General features: G+C 38.2%; 1 protein-coding gene across 1 annotated transcript in view; it reads right to left on the bottom strand.

The window, feature by feature from the left end:
- Positions 1-1,431: 1,431 nt before the first annotated feature.
- The window catches only part of PBX3 (PBX homeobox 3), a 402,498-nt gene continuing 380,120 nt past the window's right edge, over positions 1,432-23,809 (bottom strand). Inside the window, exons 7-9 of the mRNA XM_053695740.1 lie at positions 18,996-19,111; positions 16,095-16,184; positions 1,432-6,122 (exon numbers count right to left, since the gene is read on the bottom strand). Coding sequence (XP_053551715.1) covers positions 6,030-6,122; positions 16,095-16,184; positions 18,996-19,111 — 299 coding nt within the window. The 3' untranslated portion in view covers positions 1,432-6,029. The remainder of the gene's footprint in view (positions 6,123-16,094; positions 16,185-18,995; positions 19,112-23,809) is intronic.

Here is a 23,809-nt window from a genome sequence, read left to right as displayed (position 1 = left end):
CCAAAGCACATTACTTCTCAATTTACCGGATCAGTTTCCACTTCCTGAGCATTTAATATTGTTGCTTCTTCAGAAGTGGCTTTTGGTAGTAACGTTCTCCAGACAGCAGTGTCTGGAAATCAGGTGTATGCCATTTTCAAAAAATGTTTTTATCTGGCACCAAATTACTCGTGGACTTAACAGCTTGGGTATTAGTTCCCAGAAGTAATGAACTCATGGACTTTCACCACCTTATGAAAGAAAGCATAATTTATGCTTACCTGATAAATTAATTTGTTTCAAGGTGGTGAGAGTCCACTAGGCCGCCCATTCAAATTTGTTAATTTTTTTCTGGCAGAAGTTCTAGTTTTGCACCAAATTTTTGCTGCTCTATCCTTTCCTACTTCTCATTACTTGGCTAAATGTAAGACTTGCTTATCAGAAGTGTGGGAAGGATTGAGTACTCTCGGAGTTTTGGAAATCTTTGCCTCCTCCTAGTGGCCAGAAGTTGAATTCCAAAAGTATGTAACTCATGGACTCTCACCACCTCAAAAGAAATTAATTGATCAGATAAGCATATTTTTTTATTTAAGGGCCATGAATTCCAACATTTTTTTTCATGATTCAGACAAAGCATGCAATTTTATACAACTTTCCAATTTACTTTTGTAATCTATTTGCTTAATTCTCCAGCTCCTGAGCCTACCTTGGTATGCTTTTCAACAAAGGATAACAAGGGAATGAAGCAAATTAGAAAATAGAAGTAAATTGGAAAGTTGTTTAAAGTTCTATGCTCTATCATAATCATAAAATAAAAAAATTGACTTTACTGTCCCTTTAAGGATACACCAGCTGTGGCAGACAAGATGAACGGACAAATAAAGCCTCCATTTCTCTGCACGCCACAGGTGTGAGTTCAAACATAATCAACACATAAGTCTATTAACATATAACAAAGATAAAAAAAAAACACATAATCAGGAAATCAAAAATGTTTTATTCAGGTTTTAATTACATATAACTACCACAAGGAAGACTTCATTTTTTTGTAAGTTTTCTATTTTTTTTCTCAATTCAGGGGTATAATCCAGTTAAAAAGTAAACACCGAACAGATTGGTTTTAATACGTTAGAATCACTGCCACATATTGTCATTATTCCCATGAATCAACCCCATTCAGAGTCTCATACAATACAAAAAGGAAGTGAAAATGAAAAAATGCCCCAAACCCGCCCCCCACCTCCCTTTGCCACAAACCCCTCCCCATCCCCCTTACTGAAATCTGGAGCATTACAATTTTTTTTTGAGTTTTTTTTTCACTTTATTTTTTGTGTGGTTTTTAACGAGATGAAAAAACATTTAAAATGCCATACTATATACAACAGTCTGACTGTTTGGTCTTGTGATTAGACCTTCAGGTTTAATCTTAAGCATCAATGTTGCAAATGCAGCTTTATAAAGTGTATATTTTTTATTTTAAAAGATACATTTCTTTCTTTTTTTTATCATTTTATCTTCAAAAGATTACAATGTACATTAAGTTTTAGGATGGAGTGAGAAAAGCAGCAGTGAGCGCTTTAAGAGGAAGGATTTGTGCCCTCCCACTCAAAATGAAAATGCAGCAGTGTATAGCAAAATCTAGACCATTATGTGACAAAATCAAACAATTCCATTTCTCCTTTGCAACCGCGTTTCCTTTTTTACACTTAAAGTTATTTTCAAGATAAAAACTCTAGTGGTGTGCCGTATGCTAACGTATTGAAAAGTGGGCTCAAATAGTGTAGGTGGCACCAAGTTCATGAGAACTTAAGGGAAGTTAGTCTTGTTGACAAACAAAACAAGTAGCCACATTAAGACACAAATTAGCATATTGAGTTTCACCACAACAAGGTTATATATCTCGATAATGACTTTATTTAACCCTTGTGTGATAGAGCAACACATTATTACACAACGTATCACAGATCTTTATGGAAGTTCAGGGTTTAATATATACAGTAAGTTATTAAGGACTAGTTTTGCTGATGTTGCTTGTTTAATCATGGTTGCAACACATCTCTCATTATTAATACATCTGTTAGGGACACACCAGAAAACCGTTTCGCTAATCTTCAAGATCGGATCAGGCAGTGCTTTCCATGATGAGTATTAACTGTAAATTAGGATTCACCATAAGTCTTATTGAGACACCATCTAAGAAGATGCTACCATAGCTGCCTAACTTTGGGAAGAGAATGGTCCATGAGAATAGTAAAGAAAAAAAACAAGACCCCCTAAATGCATGAAAAAGCGGAAAGAAACGTGAGTGAAAGAGGGATGACAGAATAATAATAATAGGGACATGTTATATATGTTGCTATAGAAGAAATTGTAAGAAGGGCTTGTATGGTTCAAAAGGAGGAGTTATAGCAAGGGATTATATAGAGCACCAGGTGAAGTTATAGGGAGGGCTATACTGAGAAATAAATGTATAGGGAGGGTTATATAGAGTAATAAGAGGAGTTATAGGGAGGGTTATATGGTGCAATAGGAGGAGTTATAGGTAGGTTATATGGTGCAATAGGAGGAGTTATAGGGAGGGTTATATGGTGCAATAGGAGGAGTTATAGGGAGGGTTATATGGTGCAATAGGAGGAGTTATAGGGAGGGTTATATAGAGTAATAAGAGGAGTTATAGGGAGGGTTATATGGTGCAATAGGAGAAGTTATAGGTAGGTTATATGGAGCAATAGGAGGAGTTATAGGGAGGGTTATATGGTGCAATAGGAGGAGTTATAGGGAGGGTTATATGGAGCAATAGGAGGAGTTATAGGGAGGGTTATATGGTGCAATAGGAGGAGTTATAGGGAGCAATAGGATGAGTTATAGGGAGGGTTATATGGTGCAATTCGAGGAGTTATAGGGAGGGTTATATGGTGCAATAGGAGTTATGGGGAGGGTTATATGGAGCAATAGGAAAAGTTATAGGGTGCAATAGGAGTTATAGGAAGGGTTATATGGTGCAATAGGAGGTGTTATAGGAAGGGTTATATGGTGCAATAGGAAGAGTTATAGGGAGGGTTATATGGTACAATAGGAGGAGTTATAGGGAGGGTTATATGGTGCAATAGGAGGAGTTATAGGGAGGGTTATATGGTGCAATAGGAGGAGTTATAGGGAGGGTTATATGGTGCAATAGGAGGAGTTATAGGGAGGGTTATATGGTGCAATAGGAGGAGTTATAGGGAGGGTTATATGGTACAATAGGAGGAGTTATAGGGAGGGTTATATGGAGCAATAGGAGGAGTTATAGGAAGGGTTATATGGTACAATAGGAGGAGTTATAGGAAGGGTTATATGGTGCAATAGGAGGAGTTATAGGAAGGGTTATATGGTGCAATAGGAAGAGTTATAGGGAGGGTTATATGGTGCAATAGGAGGAGTTATAGGAAGTGTTATATGGTGCAATAGGAGGAGTTATAGGGAGGGTTATATGGTGCAATAGGAGTTATAGGGGGTTATATGGTGCAATAGGAGTTATAGGGGGGTTGTATGGTGCAATAGGAGTGATAGGGGGGTTATATGGTGCATTCTGAAGAGTAATATAGATAAATAGGAGTATTTCATGTTGGCTCATTTCTATTGCTATACACTGCAGCATATTCACTTACTTGGGGGCCCCTTGGCCTGCTGTATTAATTACACAATGAGAAGAAGTTGAAGACATACTAGGCGTGTTATTCAGAGGTAGTAAGCGGGCACACTAAACTACAGATGACATGTCTGTTGCTTCCTATTGGGTTTCATGAGGTAAATAAAGCTGTTCTGTTTAGTGACAACGTATAAATTCTCTTTTGCTACAATATTTACATTTTTTTTCCCTTCATTTGCCAAAGATGTCAGTTTTTGACAGTTCTGTATACAGTCTGTAACCCTATACTGTAACACACAGCACACAAAAAGATTAACCCCTTCTCTACTGGAGGCTGGCTGGCAGTAAAGGGCTTTGATTTAATGCAGAGATATTCCTTACACTGGCTATTGCTCATCCTTTGTGGGTTTTAAATACATTTATTCACATCTTTTTTCGGTTTTGTTTTCCCAACAAGAATTCCAATTCTTCATTGAAGAAATCTCCAATTTAAATTGTTACATTTTCACTTGGTAGAAAATTTACAAAAGTGGAATTTGGCATCTGATATAGAATTTTTTTTCTTATTCTAATAGAAGGTTTCTAAACAGTGGAATATATTTGGATATAATTGCAAAAAAATCACATTTCTTGTCCGGGGAATCTTAATTAACCTGGTTCTTTGGTTTTTAGGATTTAGAAAAAAAAAAAAAAGCACGACTTTAATAACAGATCTTGCGACTCAAATACTGAAAAGATTTTCATTGTTCTTTCTATTACGTCTTTGCTATTTTATATATTTTTTTTCTGTAATCTCATTATTCCATCTTGAAATTGATAGAGAGATAGCGCTAGGAAAATGGTGGGTTTGGTGGGCACCGGTCTTCATCTACATAAAAGGCAATTTGTGTTAAGTCACGTAGATTTGATAGGTAACATTTTCGGGTGAAACTGGATCAAAGTCTTGGGTGAGACCCAACTAATGGGGCTCAAAAGCAGGAGACTCCACTTAGTATAAAAGGAATCCCAATTTATGCTCAGATTTCTAAAATAGATGCATTGAACATACTTAGCCCCCATTCACAGAGTGTGAAGTCTTTGGCTATAAAATATATGTTGACTAATGGAAGAGGCAAAAACTGTAGAGGCAACATTTGTAATAAACTATGTACGACCCAGTGAAACCATTTGTAATAAAGGTACAATGGAGATTTGATTTTTGTTTGCTTAATACAAATAGCCTTAAAGGGATATAAACCAATCTGTTTCATTGTTGTGATAAAAAAAACACTAGGCCATGGGTTATACTAAATAGAAATCATTGCAATATGTATTAATCATCATTTTAAAAGGGTTTTACTTTTTATTAAACTTAATTTGTGAAGTGCCATTACTTCCTGTCACTGCCCTACAAGGGGGCTGGGGTCTCTAAAAGAAGGCATATATAGTTTGATGTCATAAACCTTCGAGAGTAACACTAGCTGGCTTAGTAGTTAGTGAATGCAAGAGAAACAGGAAGTCAGTTTTGCCCATGCTCAGAAGAGGCAGAATGCAACTTAAGTTCTAAACTGGTCAGCTCTCTCATATCTCGGAGGGCAGTGACTACAGTGAGAATATCATTTTACAAGAAAAAAAGTACATTGTTTGCTTTTTATGTTTACTTTAATATAGTTGTGTTTACTAAAGGAGCATTGTTCCACATCCCTTCATGTAGTGCAGTAGGACTAAATGTTTACTATTAGAAGCTCTCCCATAATCTAGTTCTGCTATACTCTCTTGGAATTTTGCTGAAAAGTATTCAGGTTAATAGTTAATAGGCCTGTAACACTATAAATGTGCTGCTACTTCATCTAAAAGTAACAAAATAAATATATATATATCCTCCACTAGACGGAACAGAAGATAACTGAATAGTTGCCATGGAGTTAATTCATTCGTTTACATTTAATTGTAGCCCCTGCTAAAGAAAATAGATCTCCAACTTACACAGCCAGTAATACAAGAAGTAAAAAGAACAGCTTCAACTCTGCAACAGCTGGAAACGAAAAAACATCCATTTTGTTCCCAATGCATCCTGGAATTTTTTAAGGAGACATGCAAACATTTTTTTTTTTTCTTCAAGCGGCTGCTAACTCCTTTAGATGAGTGATTTTAACAAAGTGCTGATGAGATGGGAGGGGAGTCATTTCACGGACGCTACGTAGATCTTGGCCCAATTAGATAAAGTGCTTTTAAAATGGTGACTTAGTACAAATATAATGCATGGCTGAGAGTTTTCCATATCCAGTGAATTGTCACGGCTGGGTTCTACAGCGAGGCTATACAGGTCCTTCTTGGGATCAGACAGGAGAGTATGTTTTATCCCGTGTATGTTAAGGGTGAGGAATGATCCGCAAAAAAGTGATCTCCTGTATTCACTCGGAGCTTGGGTAGGGCTCACTCAGTTAGAGGTATCAGAGTTTACGCTGCCCGGCCCCTCGGTGGGGGAAGTGACAGAGGAAGGTGTTGCGGCCTCGTGCCACCCTCCGTTAGCCTGCGAAGAAAGGAGATAGGCAGTCAGTATATTGCTCGGCAATGCAAACGCTGGGGAATCAATATGATCATATGCATCATACATATGTGAAGTAGCAGACAGGTTTGAGAATTGTATTATAACTAATTAACTAATAACAGACCACAGGGACACATTTTTAATAAGGTAATCAAATAAGGAAAAAAAATGAAGCTGATGTTAATGGCCTTTCAAGCAAAGGTAGTGTTGTATCCTTTAGAAAACACGTCACATTTTTCCCAATTAACCCCTTAACCTGATCCGACACCCAAGGGTTTAGTCCTTTGCGCAGTTTAATGAATCTGTAATTGCATTGATCTATGGCCATGTGTTCTGTTCCCAATGGCACAGCCCCAAATATGCAATATCTATCATTCATAACAGCAATCACTCTTTTTCCCTGTGTCCTTTATGGTTTCTCATTCTAATTTATAAACAACAAAAGTGTAATATTTTTTTTTTTGCCACGCTCAGCAGCTGAAGAGCCCCGTACCACTCAGACGCCGGCTTCCTCCCCACCCGTACTGATTTTTTTTTTTTTTTAAAGCAAATAAATTAATCTTTCCTCTGGTGGTTTGAGATTACGCTGTGTGTTATAAGAGAGCGCCTTATCAAACCTCATCAGAAAAGATGGAATTCATGTCGGCCAAAATGCTGCAGGCAATCACGGCTTCATATTTTATCATGTTGATAAGGGTTTGTGTAAACTCTCTGAAGCATTTCGGGATGTTTTAAATGAAAAAGGAACACAGTAACTAAAAGCTTCTTTCAGATGTTATTATGAGTTATTTATACCCCCCCCATAGGCCCTATTTGATATTTCAAATGGAAACAATTTGTGTATTTAATCATTTGCCTCCCTGCCCCCCACCCCACCCCACTCACCCCCTTCTTTGCTACAACAACATTTTCAATCATTTGCAGAATCGTTAATATTGACTGACACTTGGAGGGAGGGAAGTCAGGGGGATACGACTCCAGCAGCCGAGGTTAAAAGAGATATTCTGTGTTTGATTTCTGCGTGGCTCTCAGTCCCCTGCTTGCAAACTGGCCAAGATTCCAAAATCAAAGAGACCAGTTGTTCTTAAAATCATTTTGACTTCTCTCTGTAGCAAAACTGGCGAATATGACCGTTTTACATATATATGGCCTGACGTTTACATCCGCTAGCGTGCGTCCTGCTCTTAAAAGAGACATTCTAGTATAAATTATGTAGGGGTTATAGTTTGTTAACCAACTTTGCAATGTAAGTTGTGTTAATAAAAAAAAAAAAAAGGCCGCTTAGCCATTTTATTTAAAGGGACACTAAACCCAATTTTTTTCTTTAATGATTCAGATAGAGCATGCAATTTTAAGCAACTTTCTAATTTACTCCTATTATCCAATTTTCTTGTTATCTTTATTTTAAAAGCAGGGATGTAAAGCTTAGGAGCCGGCCCATTTTAGGTTCAGCACCATGGATTGCGTTTGCTTATTGGTAGCTATATTTAGCCACCAATAAGCAAGCATAACCCAGGTTCTGAACCAAAAATGGGCCGGCTCTTAAGCTTTACATTCCTGCTTTTTAAATAAAGATAGCAAGAAAATGAAGAGAAATTGATACTAGGAGTAAATTAGAAAGTTGCTTAAAATTGTCTGCTCTATCTGAATCATTAAAGAAAAAATTTGGGTTCAGTGTCCCTTTAATGAGGAGATTGGCACAAAGGTAATGATACCAAAGCCTTGTGAGCTTACCCCTCAGTCTATGCACGGAGCATATGTGCCAATCAGAGGCTGAGTATTGCTCTCTAGGTCGGCATCTTCAGTGTATAAACAGGGGAATCTTGGAATTAAAGGGCCATAATAGACATCATTTTACATGCTCTAATACATTTAATTGAATCAATCATGTAATTTTAAAACTAGCGACCCTTCACTACTGTGTGTTTAACCTCCGCAAAGGGTTTCCGCTTGGCACCATCAGTACTCCGCAGGTCCCGAGCGGTACTTCTACTGTGTGTTTAACTGCTTTGAGGGGGTTAAACACATAAAAGTGCAGGTTCAATAGTCTTTAAAATCTAATGATTTAGAATGTGTCATATTTTTACTTTTGTGTTCCTTTAATAAACAGTTAGCCGACTTTCAACATATGCAAACTGCTTAAAGGGACATTAAGGTTATCTTGTTTGTATGTATTATAAGATTGCATATATAATACTGTAGTCTCTGCAGTACAATGCGCACAGATTTGCAGTAATCGGACACAACCATTGAAAAGTCTCTTGAAAATGTCCACTCAGTTCTTCTGCTACAGCCAATTAGGGACAGATATAAATGAGCTCCTGCACATATCAAGAAATCACTGCGCAGTATGTGTGTGGATCAGGGATCTGATCTGCCACTGAATGTGCGCTAGCCTCTCTGGGAGGGGAGGAGGGAGAACACTACAATTTTCAGATTTAAAGGGACATGAAACTCAAACATTTTAAACAACTTTCTATTGTACTTTTATCTAATTTGTGTCGTTCTCTTGGTATCCTTTGCTTAAAAGCATATCTACATAGGCTCAGAAGCTGGGAACTAGATACTGATTGGTGGTTGCACATACATGCCTCTTCTGATAGGATGCGTTCAGCTAGTTCCCAGTAGTGCATTGCTGCTTCTTCAACAAAAGATACCAAGAGAAAGAAGCAAAATTGATAACAGAAATAAATTGAAAAGTTGTTGAAAATCGCTGCTGTATCTGAATCATGAAAAATTTTGGATTTAATGACCCTTTAAATTACAGGAAAAACAGGCAAAATAAATAGTAAAACTGCATTGCAAACTATTTTTATTACTCAAGGCATAGATTACAAGTGAGGAACAAAGATATTTCTAGTATTTCTATTTTAAATGCAACCAGGCAGAGCTGCACAGGATGTATGATAATACACGGACTGCCAACTGTGGCCCTAAGTACTCACTAGGTTTTGTGGCCCTGAGAAAAAGCAGAACTAAAACGGTGTGCTTTGGAGACTTCTAGATAGGGCAAACATGGTTTCCCCAACTCAAAAGACGGATGGAGGGACAGCAATCAAAGGGTGACGTTTAACCTTAAAGGGACACTAACCCCACATTTTTTCTTTCATGATTCCGATAGAGCATGCAATTTTAAGCAACTTTCTAATTTACTCCTATTATCAATTGTTCTTTGTTCTCATGTTATCTTGATTTGAAAAAGCAGTAATGAAAGGTTAGGAGCCGGCCCATGTTTAGTTCAGCACCTTGGTAGAGCTTGCTGATTGGTTTACTACATTTAGCCACAAATCAGCAAGTGCTACCCAGGTGCTGAACAAAAACAGAATTTATGTTTACCTGATAAATTTCTTTCTCCTATGGTGTATCCGGTCCACGGCTTCATCCTTACTTATGGGATATTCTCAATCCCTACAGGAAGTGGCAAAGAGAGCACACAGCAGAGCTGTCCATATAGCTCCCATCAGGCTCCGCCCCCCCCCCCCCCCAGTCATTCGACCGACGGTTAGGAGAAAAAGGAGAACCATAGGGTGCAGTGGTGACTGTAGTTTACAAAAATAAATTTAAACCTGACCAAATGCCAGGGTGGGCCATGGCCCGGATACACTGTAGGAGAAAGAAATTTATCAGGTAAACATAAATTCTGTTTTCTCCTACATTGGTGTATCCGGTCCACGGCTTCATCCTTACTTGTGGGAACCAATACCAAAGCTTTAGGACACGGATGAAGGGAGGGAACAAGTCAGGTAACCTAAACGGAAGGCACCACTGCTTGTAAAACCTTTCTCCCAAAAATAGCCTCCGAAGAAGCAAAAGTATCGAATTTGTAAAATTTGGCAAATGTATGCAGTGAAGACCAAGTCGCTGCCTTACAGATCTGTTCAACAGAAGCCTCATTCTTGAAAGCCCATGTGGAAGCCACAGCTCTAGTAGAGTGAGCTGTAATTCGTTCAGGAGGCTGCCTTCCAGCAGTCTCATAAGTCAGCCAGAAAGACAGAGAGGTCGCAGTCGCCTTTTGACCTCTCCTCTTGCCAGTATAGACGACAAACAAGGACGATGTTTGTCTGAAGTCTTTAGTTGCTTTTAGATAAAACTTCAAAGCACAAACCACATCAAGATTGTGTAACAGACGTTCCTTGTTAGAAACTGGATTAGGACACAGAGAAGGAACAACTATTTCCTGGTTAATATTCTTATTGGAAACCACTTTTGGAAGAAAACCAGGCTTGGTACGTAAAACGACCTTATCTGTATGAAACACCAGATAGGGTGAATTACACTGCAAAGCAGACAATTCAGAAACTCTTATAGCAGAAGGAATGTAGAGGTTCAAACGGAACCCCTTGAAGAACTGAAAGAACTAAATTTAGACTCCATGGAGGAGCCACAGGTCTGTAGACAGGCTTGATTCTGACTAAAGCCTGTACAAACTTCTGAACATCTGGCACGGCTGCCAGACGCTTGTGCAACAAAACAGACAGAGCAGATATCTATCCTTTTAAGGAACTAGCTGACAGACCTTTCTCCAATCCTTCTTGGAGAAAAGATAGTATCCTTGGAATCCTAATCTTACTCCATGAGTAACCCTTGGATTCGCACCAGCAAAGATATTTCCACCATATCTTATGATAAATTTTCCTGGTGACAGGCTTTCTAGCCTGAATCAGAGTATCTATAACTGATTCCGAAAACCCACGCTTAGCTAGAATCAAGCGTTCAATCTCCAAGCAGTCAGTTGCAGAGAAACTAGGTTTGGATGTTCGAATGGACCTTGAATTAGAAGGTCCTGCCTCAAAGGTAGCTTCCATGGTGGAACCGATTAAATATTCACCAGGTCTGCATACCAAGTCCTGCGTGGCCACGCAGGAACTATTAGAATTACCAAAGCCTTCTCCTGTTTGATCCTGGCTACTAGCCGGGGGAGAAGAGGAAACGGAGGAAAGACATAAGCTATATTGAACGACCAAGGCGCCACTAAGGCATCTACCAATGTCGCCTTGGGATCCCTGGACCTGGACCCGTAACGTGGAACTTTGGAGTTCTGACGTGACGCCATCAGATCCAGATCTGGAAGGCCCCGTAGTTGAGTTAACTAACACCACATACTCTTTACCACCCCTGTGGAGATGCTACTAGTTAGAGCGGCAAGGAGAATGACTGGGGGGGGGGGGGGGGGCGGAGCCTGAGGGGAGCTATATGGACAGCTCTGCTGTGTGCTCTCTTTGCCACTTCCTGTAGGGATTGAGAATATCCCACAAGTAAGGATGAAGCCGTGGACCGGATACACTGTAGGAGAAAAATGGTCCGGTTCTAAAGCTTACAGTACTGCTTTTTCAAATCAAGATAGCATGAGAACAAAGAAAAAATGATAATAGGAGTAAATTAGAAATATGCTTAAAATCTCATGCTCTATCTGAATCATGAAAGAAAAAAATTGGGTTTAGTATCCCTTTAACTAAAGCTGCCCATGTGTCACTGGTCATTTTTAGGGAATATATTATTATTTGTGTGTTTGTTAGCGATAAATGTATATGTGGCCCTTAAAGGACCACTAAATATAAGGATTGAATAGTTGACAAATACACAATAAAAAAGACAATGCAATAGCATTTTGAATTTGAAATTAGCAGTAGAATATTTTCTGGCAAATTTAAAAATGAATCCAGTTTTCCCTCCCTCTGTACCATGTGGCAACCATCGGCCAATCACAAAATGCATATCTGTATATATACTGGGCACTTTTGCACATGCTTAGTAGGAGTTGGAGCCTAAATTGGAAACTTGTTTTAAAATTGATGCTTTATCCGAATCATGAAACATTAACTTTAGTGGCACTTAAAAGCGTCTAAAACAGTGATCCGTATGTGTGAGTTGTATATGACTGATAATAACTACAGCAGCTGCACAGTTGGGCAAATACACTCAGAAGTGCAAGAAGCTAAAACTAAATAGTAAGCAATTCTCCATAGCACGTGGCGTCATTTCAGTACTGCAATGTCCCGACAACAAAATCTGGAACTGCACATTTTAGCTTGAAAGCTGTTTATCTCACTAAGGGCTAGGTTACAAGTGGAGCGCTCATTTTTTGTGCGCCCGTAAATGGGCAAAATCGCCTATTTGCAGGCGCGTGATAAATAACCAGCCATTACAAGATCAGATCTCTGGTACATTTTATAAATGTCCCCCAATTGTCCCCAAAGTACAGTGTAGTGTGTAGTTTATTAAAAAATAAAAATGATAGCATTTTTATTTTGTAATAAAATAACTATAACTGCAAGAAACAGTTATGAGGGCTGAAAGTTGGAGAGTGTGGGGTCTTAGAAAAAAAATGGCACTGAAAAGTGCCTTAACATTGCGGTCTATGGGAAGTGTGTGTTCCCTGTAAATATATCTGTATATGACTATATACAGATATATTTATGTGTTAATAGGTGAATATACACATATTAACTCATAAATATATATATGTATATTATGTTCATATACATTTATATTTGCTGCGCGACTTACATCCTTCGCTGCGCTAGGTTCTCAGCCATGTCTCACAGCATGAGAACGAGGCTCCCATTGGAGCTTATGGAAGCGCACTCTCGCGAGCGCAAAGCTTCCATGCAATGCAAATGCGAGATGGCATTCGCATTGTACGTCACTTGTAATACCAGCGCACATTTGTGTGCACTGGTATTACTAAGTAGAGCGCAAATATCGCTTTTACAGAATTCCCCAAAAAGGTTTTTGTGATTTCTCTCCAGGTTCATTATGATGTACTTGGGACATAAAACCACAAATTTCTCTTTCATGATTCTGATAAATCAAGAATTTTAAACAGCTTTCCAATTTGCTTCTTTTATCTAATTTGCTTCTTTGTCTTGGTATCCTTTGTTGAAAAGCATATCTAAGTAGACTCAGGAACAGCAATGCACTGCTGGGAGCTGGCTGCTGATTTGGGGCTGCAGATATATGTCTCTTGTAATTGGCTCACTGGATATGGTCAGCTAGCTCCCAGTAGTGCATTGCTGCTCCTTCAACAAAGGATACCAAGAGAATTACGCAAATTAGATAATAGAATTAAATTGGAAATAGGTTTAAAATTGTATGTTCTATCTGAATCATGAAAGAAAAAATGTGGGTTTTATATCCCTTTAATACCCAGACTCACTGTGTGCAGCATAACCAAGGTGTTGATTTTGCAATAATGCGATTCCTGCCATGATGTAGGGACAGTGATATGACATAATATGTTCAGACAATAAAGGGGAACAAGTTATTCTTTATATAAAATAAATTATTTGGGATATCAATAAAACACTTGCTGGAATATTTTAAAAAGTAAAACTATTACTGGTTAAAATTAATTATCAACCTTCAAAAAGTTTTGTATTTCGTCTCCCTGTAATTTGCATTTTAGCACCATTTGCCTGAATGTGGCAGTGACTTTTCTCTAATACAAAAAAAATATCAGGGTGACGCATAACCCTGCCAATTACCGTGCCAATGACATTTGCGAGTTGCGTTTGATTATCTTATGTTTTCTGTCTCCAAAGATTAACAGAGAGTTCTCACTGACCTCTACCGTGTGAGGCTGAACGCTCAGTTATTAAACATGGCCTGTGAAAAAGGACGGCCTGATACTTCCGTCATGTTTAAAGTTTATCAAAAAACGTGTCAGCCTTAGGGATGTGACATATAAATGGTGAGCACAGAATCCAGAATAATGTGTGTGTATATATATCTATATCTATCTATCTATCTATCTATCTATCTATCTATCTATCTATCTATCTATCTATCTGTGTGTGTATGTATATATATATATATGTTACGGGTAAAGTAAGAAATCGGGTAAAACAGACATTACCCAAGTGGCTGTGGATAAAGCCTGATTTAATGTAATTCCCCCATCTACACTATTTCTTTTGCCTCTGCCTGGGGAGTTAAGGGGGCACATCCTGCCGATCCTCTGGCATCCACCCCCAGTGATCCTTGGGGAATGATGTTTACAAGGGGGGTGAAGCCCTCCTTGAACTCCCCAGGTGGAGACAAAAAAGATAGTGAAAATCGGGGAATTACGGTGCATCGTATATGTTTGATGCGGTGACTCCGCACTCAGACAGGATTCATGATCTTACTTTGGACTTTACCTACATCCAGTTGGGTAATGTTCGTTTTACCCGGGTAATCATAGGATTACCGAATATCTGACTTTACCCGCAACATATATATATATATATACACATACATAAGACAGATAATACATTGTAGCAAGAAGTATTCACGGATATAAATAATGTTTTGGTGCTTCTCCTATGCAAGAGTGACAATTTTGCCATTTGTTTTATGCCATGTTAAACATTTTCTCATTCATTAGCTAATAAGATTGTAAACTGATGGATCAACAACAACAAAACACAACTTAAAGCAACAGTTAAATCAAAATTAAACTTTCGTGATTCAGACAGAATATGCAATTTTAAACAATTTCCAATTGGCTTTTATAATCAGAATGCGCTCACTCTTCTTATATGCATAGTTTCTGAAGCACGAGCTGCTACTGAGCATGTGCAGGAATTCACAGAATAAGCGTATATGTATTTTGTGATTGGCTGATGGCCGTCACATAATGCAGGGGGAAGGAAAATGGAACTAAGTTTAAGATTTTTGAGTAACAAATCTAGTACTCATTTGAAATTAAGTCTAAATGCTTTTGCATTGTCTTTTGATTATACATGTGTAGATTATGCAATTATACTGTATTTAATGGCCCTTTTAAAGATTAACAATGTGATGTTTTTCAAATTACAATTTCAGGGCATTCTGTGTTGAAAATGAGCTCCATAGCTAGATATGCTCAGGACTGTGCAACTGCTATATAAGTCTCCATTTATGAAGCTTTAGAGCCCAAGCTATGCAGATTTGCAGAGTTAAATCATCCTGGTCAGGTCCAACTTAGATGATTGAAAAGCTCTGCTCTTTCTCTTGCGCAATTGGTTGGGCAAGGTGCGAACCTTGTCCAGCCGTTGTTTGATAAAAGATCCCCATAGTGCTCAGTACACGTCCACCCTCCTAGGTCTATCTCAGTACACGTCCACCCTCCTAGGTCTACCTCAGTACACGTCCACCCTCCTAGGTCTACCTCAGTACACGTCCACCCTCCTAGGTCTACCTCAGTACACGTCCACCCTCCTAGGTCTACCTCAGTACACGTCCACCCTCCTAGGACTACCTCAGTACACGTCCACCCTCCTAGGTCTACCTCAGTACACGTCCACCCTCCTAGGTCTACCTCAGTACACGTCCACCTTTCTAAGTCTACCTCAGTACACGTCCACCCTCCTAGGTCTACCTCAGTACACGTCCACCCTCCTAGGTCTACCTCAGTACACGTCCACCCTGCTAGGTCTATCTCAGTACACGTCCACCCTGCTAGGTCTATCTCAGTACACGTCCACCCTCCTAGGTCTACCTCAGTACACGTCCACCCTCCTAGGTCTACCTAAGTACATGTCCACCCTCCTAGGTCTACCTTAATACACGTCCATCTTCATAGGTCTACCTCAGTAAACGTCCTCCCTCCTAGGTCTACCTCAGTACACGTCCACCCTCCTAGGTCTACCTCAGTACACGTCCACCCTCCTAGGTCTACCTCAGTACACGTCCACCCTCCTAGGTCTACCTCAGTACACGTCCACCCTCCTAAGTCTACCTCAGTACACGTCCACCCTCCTAAGTCTACCTCAGTATACGTCCACCCTCAGTATGCTATCATGGAAATTAAGTTTCAGCAAAGGAGACCAAGAGAAAGGCCTCCATTTATTAACAAAAGTAAATTAGATTTTGCTTAAACTGTATGCTACAACTAATTCAATAAAGTTTAAATTTTACTTCCATGCACCTTTAATTCATAAATGACGTAAAGCACAGAACTATGTTGAATGAGGACATTGAGACACAACTTACATTTAAGTGATGTGGGCTGTACAGTGAGTTCCCTCCTAAGCCATCATTGTATCCTCCCGTCTGATTGATAACATGACGAAGGGTATCCACCTGAGGACAGAAGAAACACCGTGTGTGATCATCTAAGCTTATTTTCTGGAGCAACCACAACCATGTCAAGAGACGACATTTCAATCTTTGTCCTAACTTATTCGCCTTGTAAAGCGCATCCTTAAAGGGACATACTAATGCAAAATGACATGCCTTAAAGGGACATTGAACCCAAAAAGTTTCTTTCGGGATTCAGATAGAGCATGCAATTTTAAGCAACTTTCTAATTTATTCCTATTATCAATTTTTCTACGTTCTCTTGCTATCTTTATTTGAAAAAGAAGGCATCTAAGCTAAGGAGCCAGACAATTTTTTTGGTTCAGCTCACTGGACAGCACTTGTTTATTGGTGGGTGAATTTATCCACCAATCAGCAAGAACAACTCAGGTTGTTCACCAAAAATGGGCCGGCATCTAAACTTACATTCTTGCTTTTCAAATAAGGATACCAAGAGAATGAAGACAATTTAATAATAGGAGTAAATTAGAAAGTTGCTTAAAATTGCATGCTCTGTCTAAATCACGAAAGAAAACATTTGGGTTCAGTGTTCCTTTAACTTAGATCACATTATAGACCAAAGCTTACTAGGTGTTTATTTGTGGAAACGGGGAATAAACACATAACCAGTGAGCCAATCAGGACCACCATACTCATATAGCCACAAATTAACTGTCTGTGTACTGCTCAGGAGCTATAATGGTTATGACTCTAAAGCAGATATCCTTAAACTTGGTCCTCTAGAGGATTTGGAACTACATTTCCCATGAAGCTCAGCCAGCTGATAGCTCTAAAGTGTGTTTTGTTTCCCCCCGGAGATGGGTTACATAGTAAGCTTGGGTCATTAAAGTAAAAATGATATACCCTAATGTGTTGCTTTATAACCTCCCTTTTAAAGCTCCTATTTAATTATTTGAAACTTAGTTGTGTAAAGAAATATTTTAAAGAAGCTCATTTTCGTGGTCTATGAATGTATTGCAAATAATGCCGTTGTATTAGGCACTAATTCCCCTTAATTAGCTTTTGGGAAAGTGTCCAATTTGTAATTCTTGTGTTAACTTAAAAGGACATTAAAAAATAAAGAAAAAAGTATATTTTTTTTTTTGTGGAAAAATTGTGCTTTGTGCCACGCTCTCCCTAGAGAAGCCAAAAAGCAAAATCTGTAACCTCAGTTTTCAAACTGTTGCAAATTGCCCATAGCAGTTTTGATTTGCAGCATTTTGCTGGTTTCATAATTGGCTTTTTGGCCTCTCTAAGGCGCATGGTGCAAGCGCAGTGTTTACACAAAAAGAAGAATTATATAAGACACAGCCATAACCTCAACACAATCAAACCGGAACTGCCCCTGTTACAAGAAAGATATGAAAGGGACAGTCTACTCTAGAATTTTTGTTTAAAAAAAAAAAGGTAATACATTTATTACCCATTCCCCAGTTTTGCATAACGAACACGGTAATATTAATATACTTTTTGCCTCTGTGATTACCTTGTATCTAAGCCTCTGCAAACTGCCCCCTTATTTCAGTTCTTTCGACAGACTTGCATTTTAGCCAATCAGTGCTGACTCAAAAATAAATCCACGGGTGTGAGCACAATGTTATCTATATGGCACACATGAACTAGCACTGTCTAACTGTGAAAAACTGTCAAAATGCACTGAGATAAGAGGCGGCCTTCAAGGGCTTAGAAATTAGCATATGAGCCTACCGAGGTTTAGTTTTCAACAAAGAATACCAAGAGAACAAATTGGAAAGTTGTTTAAAACTGCATGCCCTATCTGAATCATGAAAGTTTAAAGGGACACTCAGGTTTTATTAAATTTTCATGATTCAGATACAGCATGTAATTGTAAGCAACTTTCCAATTTACTTCCATTAAAAAAAATGTGCACAGTCTTTTATATTTACACTTTTTGAGTCACCAGATCCTACTGAGCATGTGCAAGAATTCACAGACTATACGTATATGCATTTGTGATTGGCTGATTGCTATCACATGGTGCAAGGGGAGTGGAAAAAGACATAACTTTTAAATTTGTTATAAAAAAATCTACTACTCATTTGAAGTTCAGACTAAGTGCTATTGCATTGTCTTGTTATCTTGCATTTGTTGATTATGCAAATCTAATATGTTGACTGGTCCTTTAATTCTGACTAGACTGTCCCTTTAACTGCCCCCCCCCCACCCTCATCTAGTGCATTTTCCTAAACAAAAACATCATTACAATTTTATAGACTTCATTTTGTACTAATCATTTATGTAACAGTTAAACAAACAAAGCAAACTAAAATGATGTAAGTGTAACCTCATCAGGATTTCTGCAGGGCTTAAATGCAAAACGGTATGAAACAAACAACTGCTAAATTTGCTACTTACCAGAATGGATTTTAATGTTTAAAGACCAATTTACCTGCAGGCTTTTAAAAAATTAAAACCGCAACATTAGGCTTCACTTTCTTGTAATGAAAGGGAGTTCCTTTTTATTATATAAGACATGAGTTATATGGGCGGGTACATCTAGAGCGCTTTGGTGTCAATGAAATCCATTGTATCAGGACATTACTAAGCACTGCTGGAGATCTGCTCCATCTAATCTACCGGTAAAGAAAACCGATCTTGCATTAATTCCGTGCAGAATTTTGCTGATGGTGATGCACCCGTAACCCCCTCCCCGAGCACACAAGTCAGAGCCGCAGGCAGTCACAAGGAATATGTCAAGGCCTGAGATATATCAGGAACTGCTGGTTGGTGCCAATTAGTGGTGGTTGGGGTGGTGTGCATAGTTTTGGAAAGGCTGGGGGTTGTCTCTCCTACCTGTGATTGCACATTGGCTCCAACTTGGGCCCCTTGGAAAGAATCCCCATTCAGACTCTGCATATTCATGTACATATCGCCTGAATTTGTGAGATTAAAAGAAGCAGTAGTAGTACCTAAGAAAGGAAAGAGCGAAGGAGCTGAATAAAAAGACGTATCAAATAGAGAAGAAAAAGGATATGGGAAAGACTTAAAATAGGGCAGACATGTTTATTTTAACCCTGGCCAATAATAGCATTCCATATTGATGCCCAATGAAAATAATGAATGGTCTGATTTTATGCCACATTTGTTACACAGAGACTTCCTGTCGACATTACCCAGAGGAGTCACTGACATGGTGCGGTTTTGTGCAAATACTAAATAAAACCGAACCCGCCTTTATAAACGTACTGACAAATTTCGCATTTCATAGGTAGTTATTGTAGAACATGAAATTGTTGACTCTAAAAATGCAAAGTAACCTCCATAGGAAATGAGAAGTGTGAGACGTTTTACGTGTAATAAAATATTTATTAATCAAACTCTTTTAGGACTGGTGCATGTAGTTTTAAGACTAGAGACCCTGCACTACTGAGTGTTTAACCCCCCAAAGGGTTTAAACAGACAGTAGAGCACTACTGGTACCAAGCGGAAACTGCCTCTGATCCAATCAGCAGCACTAGTTACATAGTTGAGTCAATTGGTTTCCTCTCAGGTCCCGAGCGGTACTACTACTGTGTTAACTCCTTTGATGGGGTTAAACACATAGTAGTGCAGGGTCATTAGTCTTAAAATAACATGTTCTAATGAATGAGAGCGTGTAATTTTTTACTCTTCTGGCCCGATCTGCTTTGTTTAAAATAAGCTTTACATAGCCGTATACGTTGTTTCAGTGACAGCACATAGTAGGTGTTTATGATTCTAGGGTATTTTGATTGGTAGAATTGATGGAAAGTAACATCAGACTCCTCTCGTTCCTAAGCCTTCTGACTCTCCTATAAGTCCTGAACAGGTTAAGCCTTAAAGCGACATGAAACCCAAAAAAATTCTATCATGATTTAGGTAGAACATACATTTTTAAACTTTCTAATTTACTCCTATTATCAGTTTTTTTCTTTGTTCTCTTGCTATCTTTATTTGAAAAAGCAGGAATGTAAGCTATGGAGCCGGACCATTTTTTGTTCAGCACCCGGGATAGAACTTGCTGATTGGATGGCTACATTTAGCCACCAATCAGCAAGCACAACCCAGGTGCTGAACCAAAAATAGGCCGGCTCCTAAGCTTACATTCCTGCTTTTTCAAATAAAGATAGCAAGATAAGGAAGAAAAACTGATAGTAGGAGTAAATTAGAAAGTTTCTTAAAATTGCATGCTCTATCTGAATCATGAAAGAAAACATTTGGGTTTAGTGTCCCTTTAAGGAAGCCATTTCAGACATTTTGTTTGTTTGATAAAAAAATGACAGCCTCATATCGCGATTAATTGCATCATGTGATTAATTGCACAGCCCTAATTCCCAACCAAGCCGTGCCAGCTTTATAGTGCAGCCCACGCCTTGCTATTCCTTGTACAGCACAATCTAACAGCCAATGAGAATTCTCTTGCAAAGTGCAGCTCACAAAACTTTAGGGAATTTTCAAACTAATAATTTAAACACTGATTTATTGTTTCAAATGAGTTTGTGCCTTAAAACCGAAACCTACACCCCCTAAATCAACACTGGTAAGAAAGCACTTTTACTGCAGACTTCCAAAGGATTTGTTCCTGTTTTAAAGGGACAGGAAACCTCAAAATATCCTTTCATGATTTGGAAAGAACATACAATTTTAAACAACTTTCAAATTTACATCTATTCTCAAATTTGCTTCATTCTCTTGTTATCCTTTGCTGAAGGAACAGCATTGCACTACTGGCAGCTAGCTGAACACATCTATTTAGCCAATCACAAGATACAAATATGTGCAGGCACCAATTAGCAGCTACCTCCCACTAGTGTAGGATATGTGCGCATTCTTTTTCCAACAAGGGATACCAAGAGAACAAAGCACATTTGAAAATAGAAGTGAATTGTAAAGTGTTTTAAAATTACATGCTCTATCTGAATCATGCAACTTAAATTTTTACTTTTCTATCCCTTTAAGAGTTAAATCTCGCATGCTCAGTGAATATGTTAAGATTTTTTTGTGTGTGCGTGTAAATAATGTAAAAATAATAATACACATAACACTTTTAAACTAAGAAACTGGTACACATGAAATATGATCATCTACATTTTAAAGGGACATGAAACCTAAGTTTTTTCTTTCATGGTTTAGAAAGAGCATGCAATTTTAAACAACTTTCTAACTTACTTCTATTGTCTAATTTGCTTCATTCTTTTAATCTCCTTTGCTTAATAACATATCTAGATAGGCTTAGTAGCTGCTGATTGGTGGCTGCACATAGATGCCTCGTATGATTGGCTCACCCATGTGCATTGCTATTTCTTCAACAAAGGATATATAAAGAATGAAGCGAATTAGATAATAGAAGTAAATTGGAATGTTATTTAAAATTGTATTCTCTATCTGAATCATCAAAGAAAAAAATTGGGTTTAATGTTCCTTTAACTTTGAAACGCTTGGAGGTTTAATCACTTGTTTACATAAAGGCCTCTTAAAATCTTGCAAAAGCCTAGAAGAAACATTTTTGATACACCTGTTTGTTACGGTTTTTGTGTGCGTTTAATAACTGGATTCTACCATTATATTATTTTCTAATACAAATGTTTTGAATATGTTTGAATTAAATAAATATGTTTGGAATATGTGCAAATGTCCCACCCATTAAATTTCATCTTATTTAACCCAAACCTCAAATCTAATGTCATCAATGAAAATGTCAGAAGAGGGGGGGCCCACAATGATCCAATGAGATGTACAGCTCAGTTTTAGTTGAGAGGCGATATAGTGACAATGGTAACAGGAAAGGTGACACATGAACCAAATATAAGGAAGAGCAAAGGGACCCATTAATAAAGACGTAGATGCAGCATGGGAGCCCTTGTGGTGCAGACTAACAATATTAACATCACAGACTACTTTGTATAGGATGATTGAAAAGTTCTGCTCTCGCTCAATTGGTTGCGTGAGAGCGGGGGGAGGGGCTATTGTGCAATTTTAAATTCTGGCTCAGAATACAGGTGTACAGTGAGGACAATGCGGCTGCTTTACACAACTACTCCCTAATTTTGATAGTCCATGAATGAACTAATTTTGATGGTCCACAACTACACATCAAGATTTATTCTTTTAGACGTGTGCATTTAAAGGTTTCGGATACCTCTGAATGCAAAAGAAGGTGGCCCTTTGTCCTGGTCAGCTATTTTCGGAGACGGATTTATACTTGTGAAACAGAAACACAATAAACTCTGTGTAAATCCAGATTTTAGTCTGTTGCTGTTTCACATGTATAACTTTGGTTTATAGAAAAATAACTCATTGTGTAGTTCATTAACAAATCTAGACAGGCCCGAAGGCTTGTTTTCCCACAGAAAACCTCTGAATTACATTGTTTCCAATACAGCAAAGGATTCTGGGTAAGATATGCAAATTAAGTACACAATGACACACCTTTTTACTTCAGTCTGCTTTTCAGCAGATTCCCTTTACGCCAAAGTATCGCTGTTCACACAGCTTATAAACTTAGCTAGGGTTAGTGCAGTGATTCATAACCATCCCAGGACAGACTGTTTCGTAGTTGTTGCTAGTCATCAGCTGGGAGAAGGTTTGAATCTTAATTTGCATATCTTACCCAGAATCCTTTGCTGCATTGTAAACAATGTAATTCAGAGGTTTTCTGTGGGAAAACAAGCCTTCGGGCCTGTCTAGATTTGTTAATGAACTACACAATGAGTTATTTTTCTATATTTTGTGCGTAGTGGAGGATTTTAAACTCACCTTTTATCTCCCCCTAATTTAAAATGTTGTTGTACTTTGGTTTATAAAATAGCTTACTAGGATGAAGGGCCACCTGAAACCTCCAAATGCACACATCCAATAGTTCTTCTTCTGCATTCGGAGGTATCCGAAACCTCCAAATGCACACGTCTAATAGCTACTGTTCTAGTGGAATAAGCCGAAATCTTGATGTGTAGTTGTGGACCAATTTTCCAAACCTGGAACACATATATCAAATAGAGCCTAACTATTATTATCTACTGGCCTCTAAAGAAACAGGGTATGGTGTTATTAATTCAAAATAATCTGCTATTTTTTATTTTTTGTTAATTTAAGACTAAAGAAAAGGAGATTTTATTTTTAACAAAGGAAAGTATTTTTCACTACAATTGCAGTAAAGTTGTAGAATTTAATACCAAGGTTGTGGCTAAAGAATAAGTGGATATTTAGATTAAAAAAGGGCTCATGGTTATTCAAGCTAGGGGAGAAATGATCTCTATAAAAAAAGTTACAGTAAATTCAACAGGCAAACTTTTCACATAAAAACGTGTCTATATCTAACATACCAAGCTTAAGCTATTTACCAATTTACTGGTCTTGTATTGGAAACCAACTCATTGTCTTTCTTGAGTTGCTTGGATTATTGACTAAGTAAAAGGACAGTCTACAATAGAATTTTTGTTGTTTAAAAAGATAGATAATCCCTTTATTACCCATTCCCCAGTTTTGCATAACCAATACGGTTATATTAATACACGTTTTACCTCTGTGATAACCTTGTATCTAAGCCTCTACAGACTGCCCCTTATCTCAGTTCTTTTTACAATCTTGCATTTTAGCCAATTATTGCTGGTTCTTGTGTAACCATTATCATTCTCCATGAAAGTGAGCAC

This window comes from Bombina bombina, chromosome 12, assembly GCF_027579735.1.
Source record: "Bombina bombina isolate aBomBom1 chromosome 12, aBomBom1.pri, whole genome shotgun sequence".
Lineage (NCBI taxonomy): Eukaryota > Metazoa > Chordata > Amphibia > Anura > Bombinatoridae > Bombina > Bombina bombina.
Note: the sequence above shows the minus strand (reverse complement) of the source record. Positions and strands in the feature narration are given on the sequence as shown.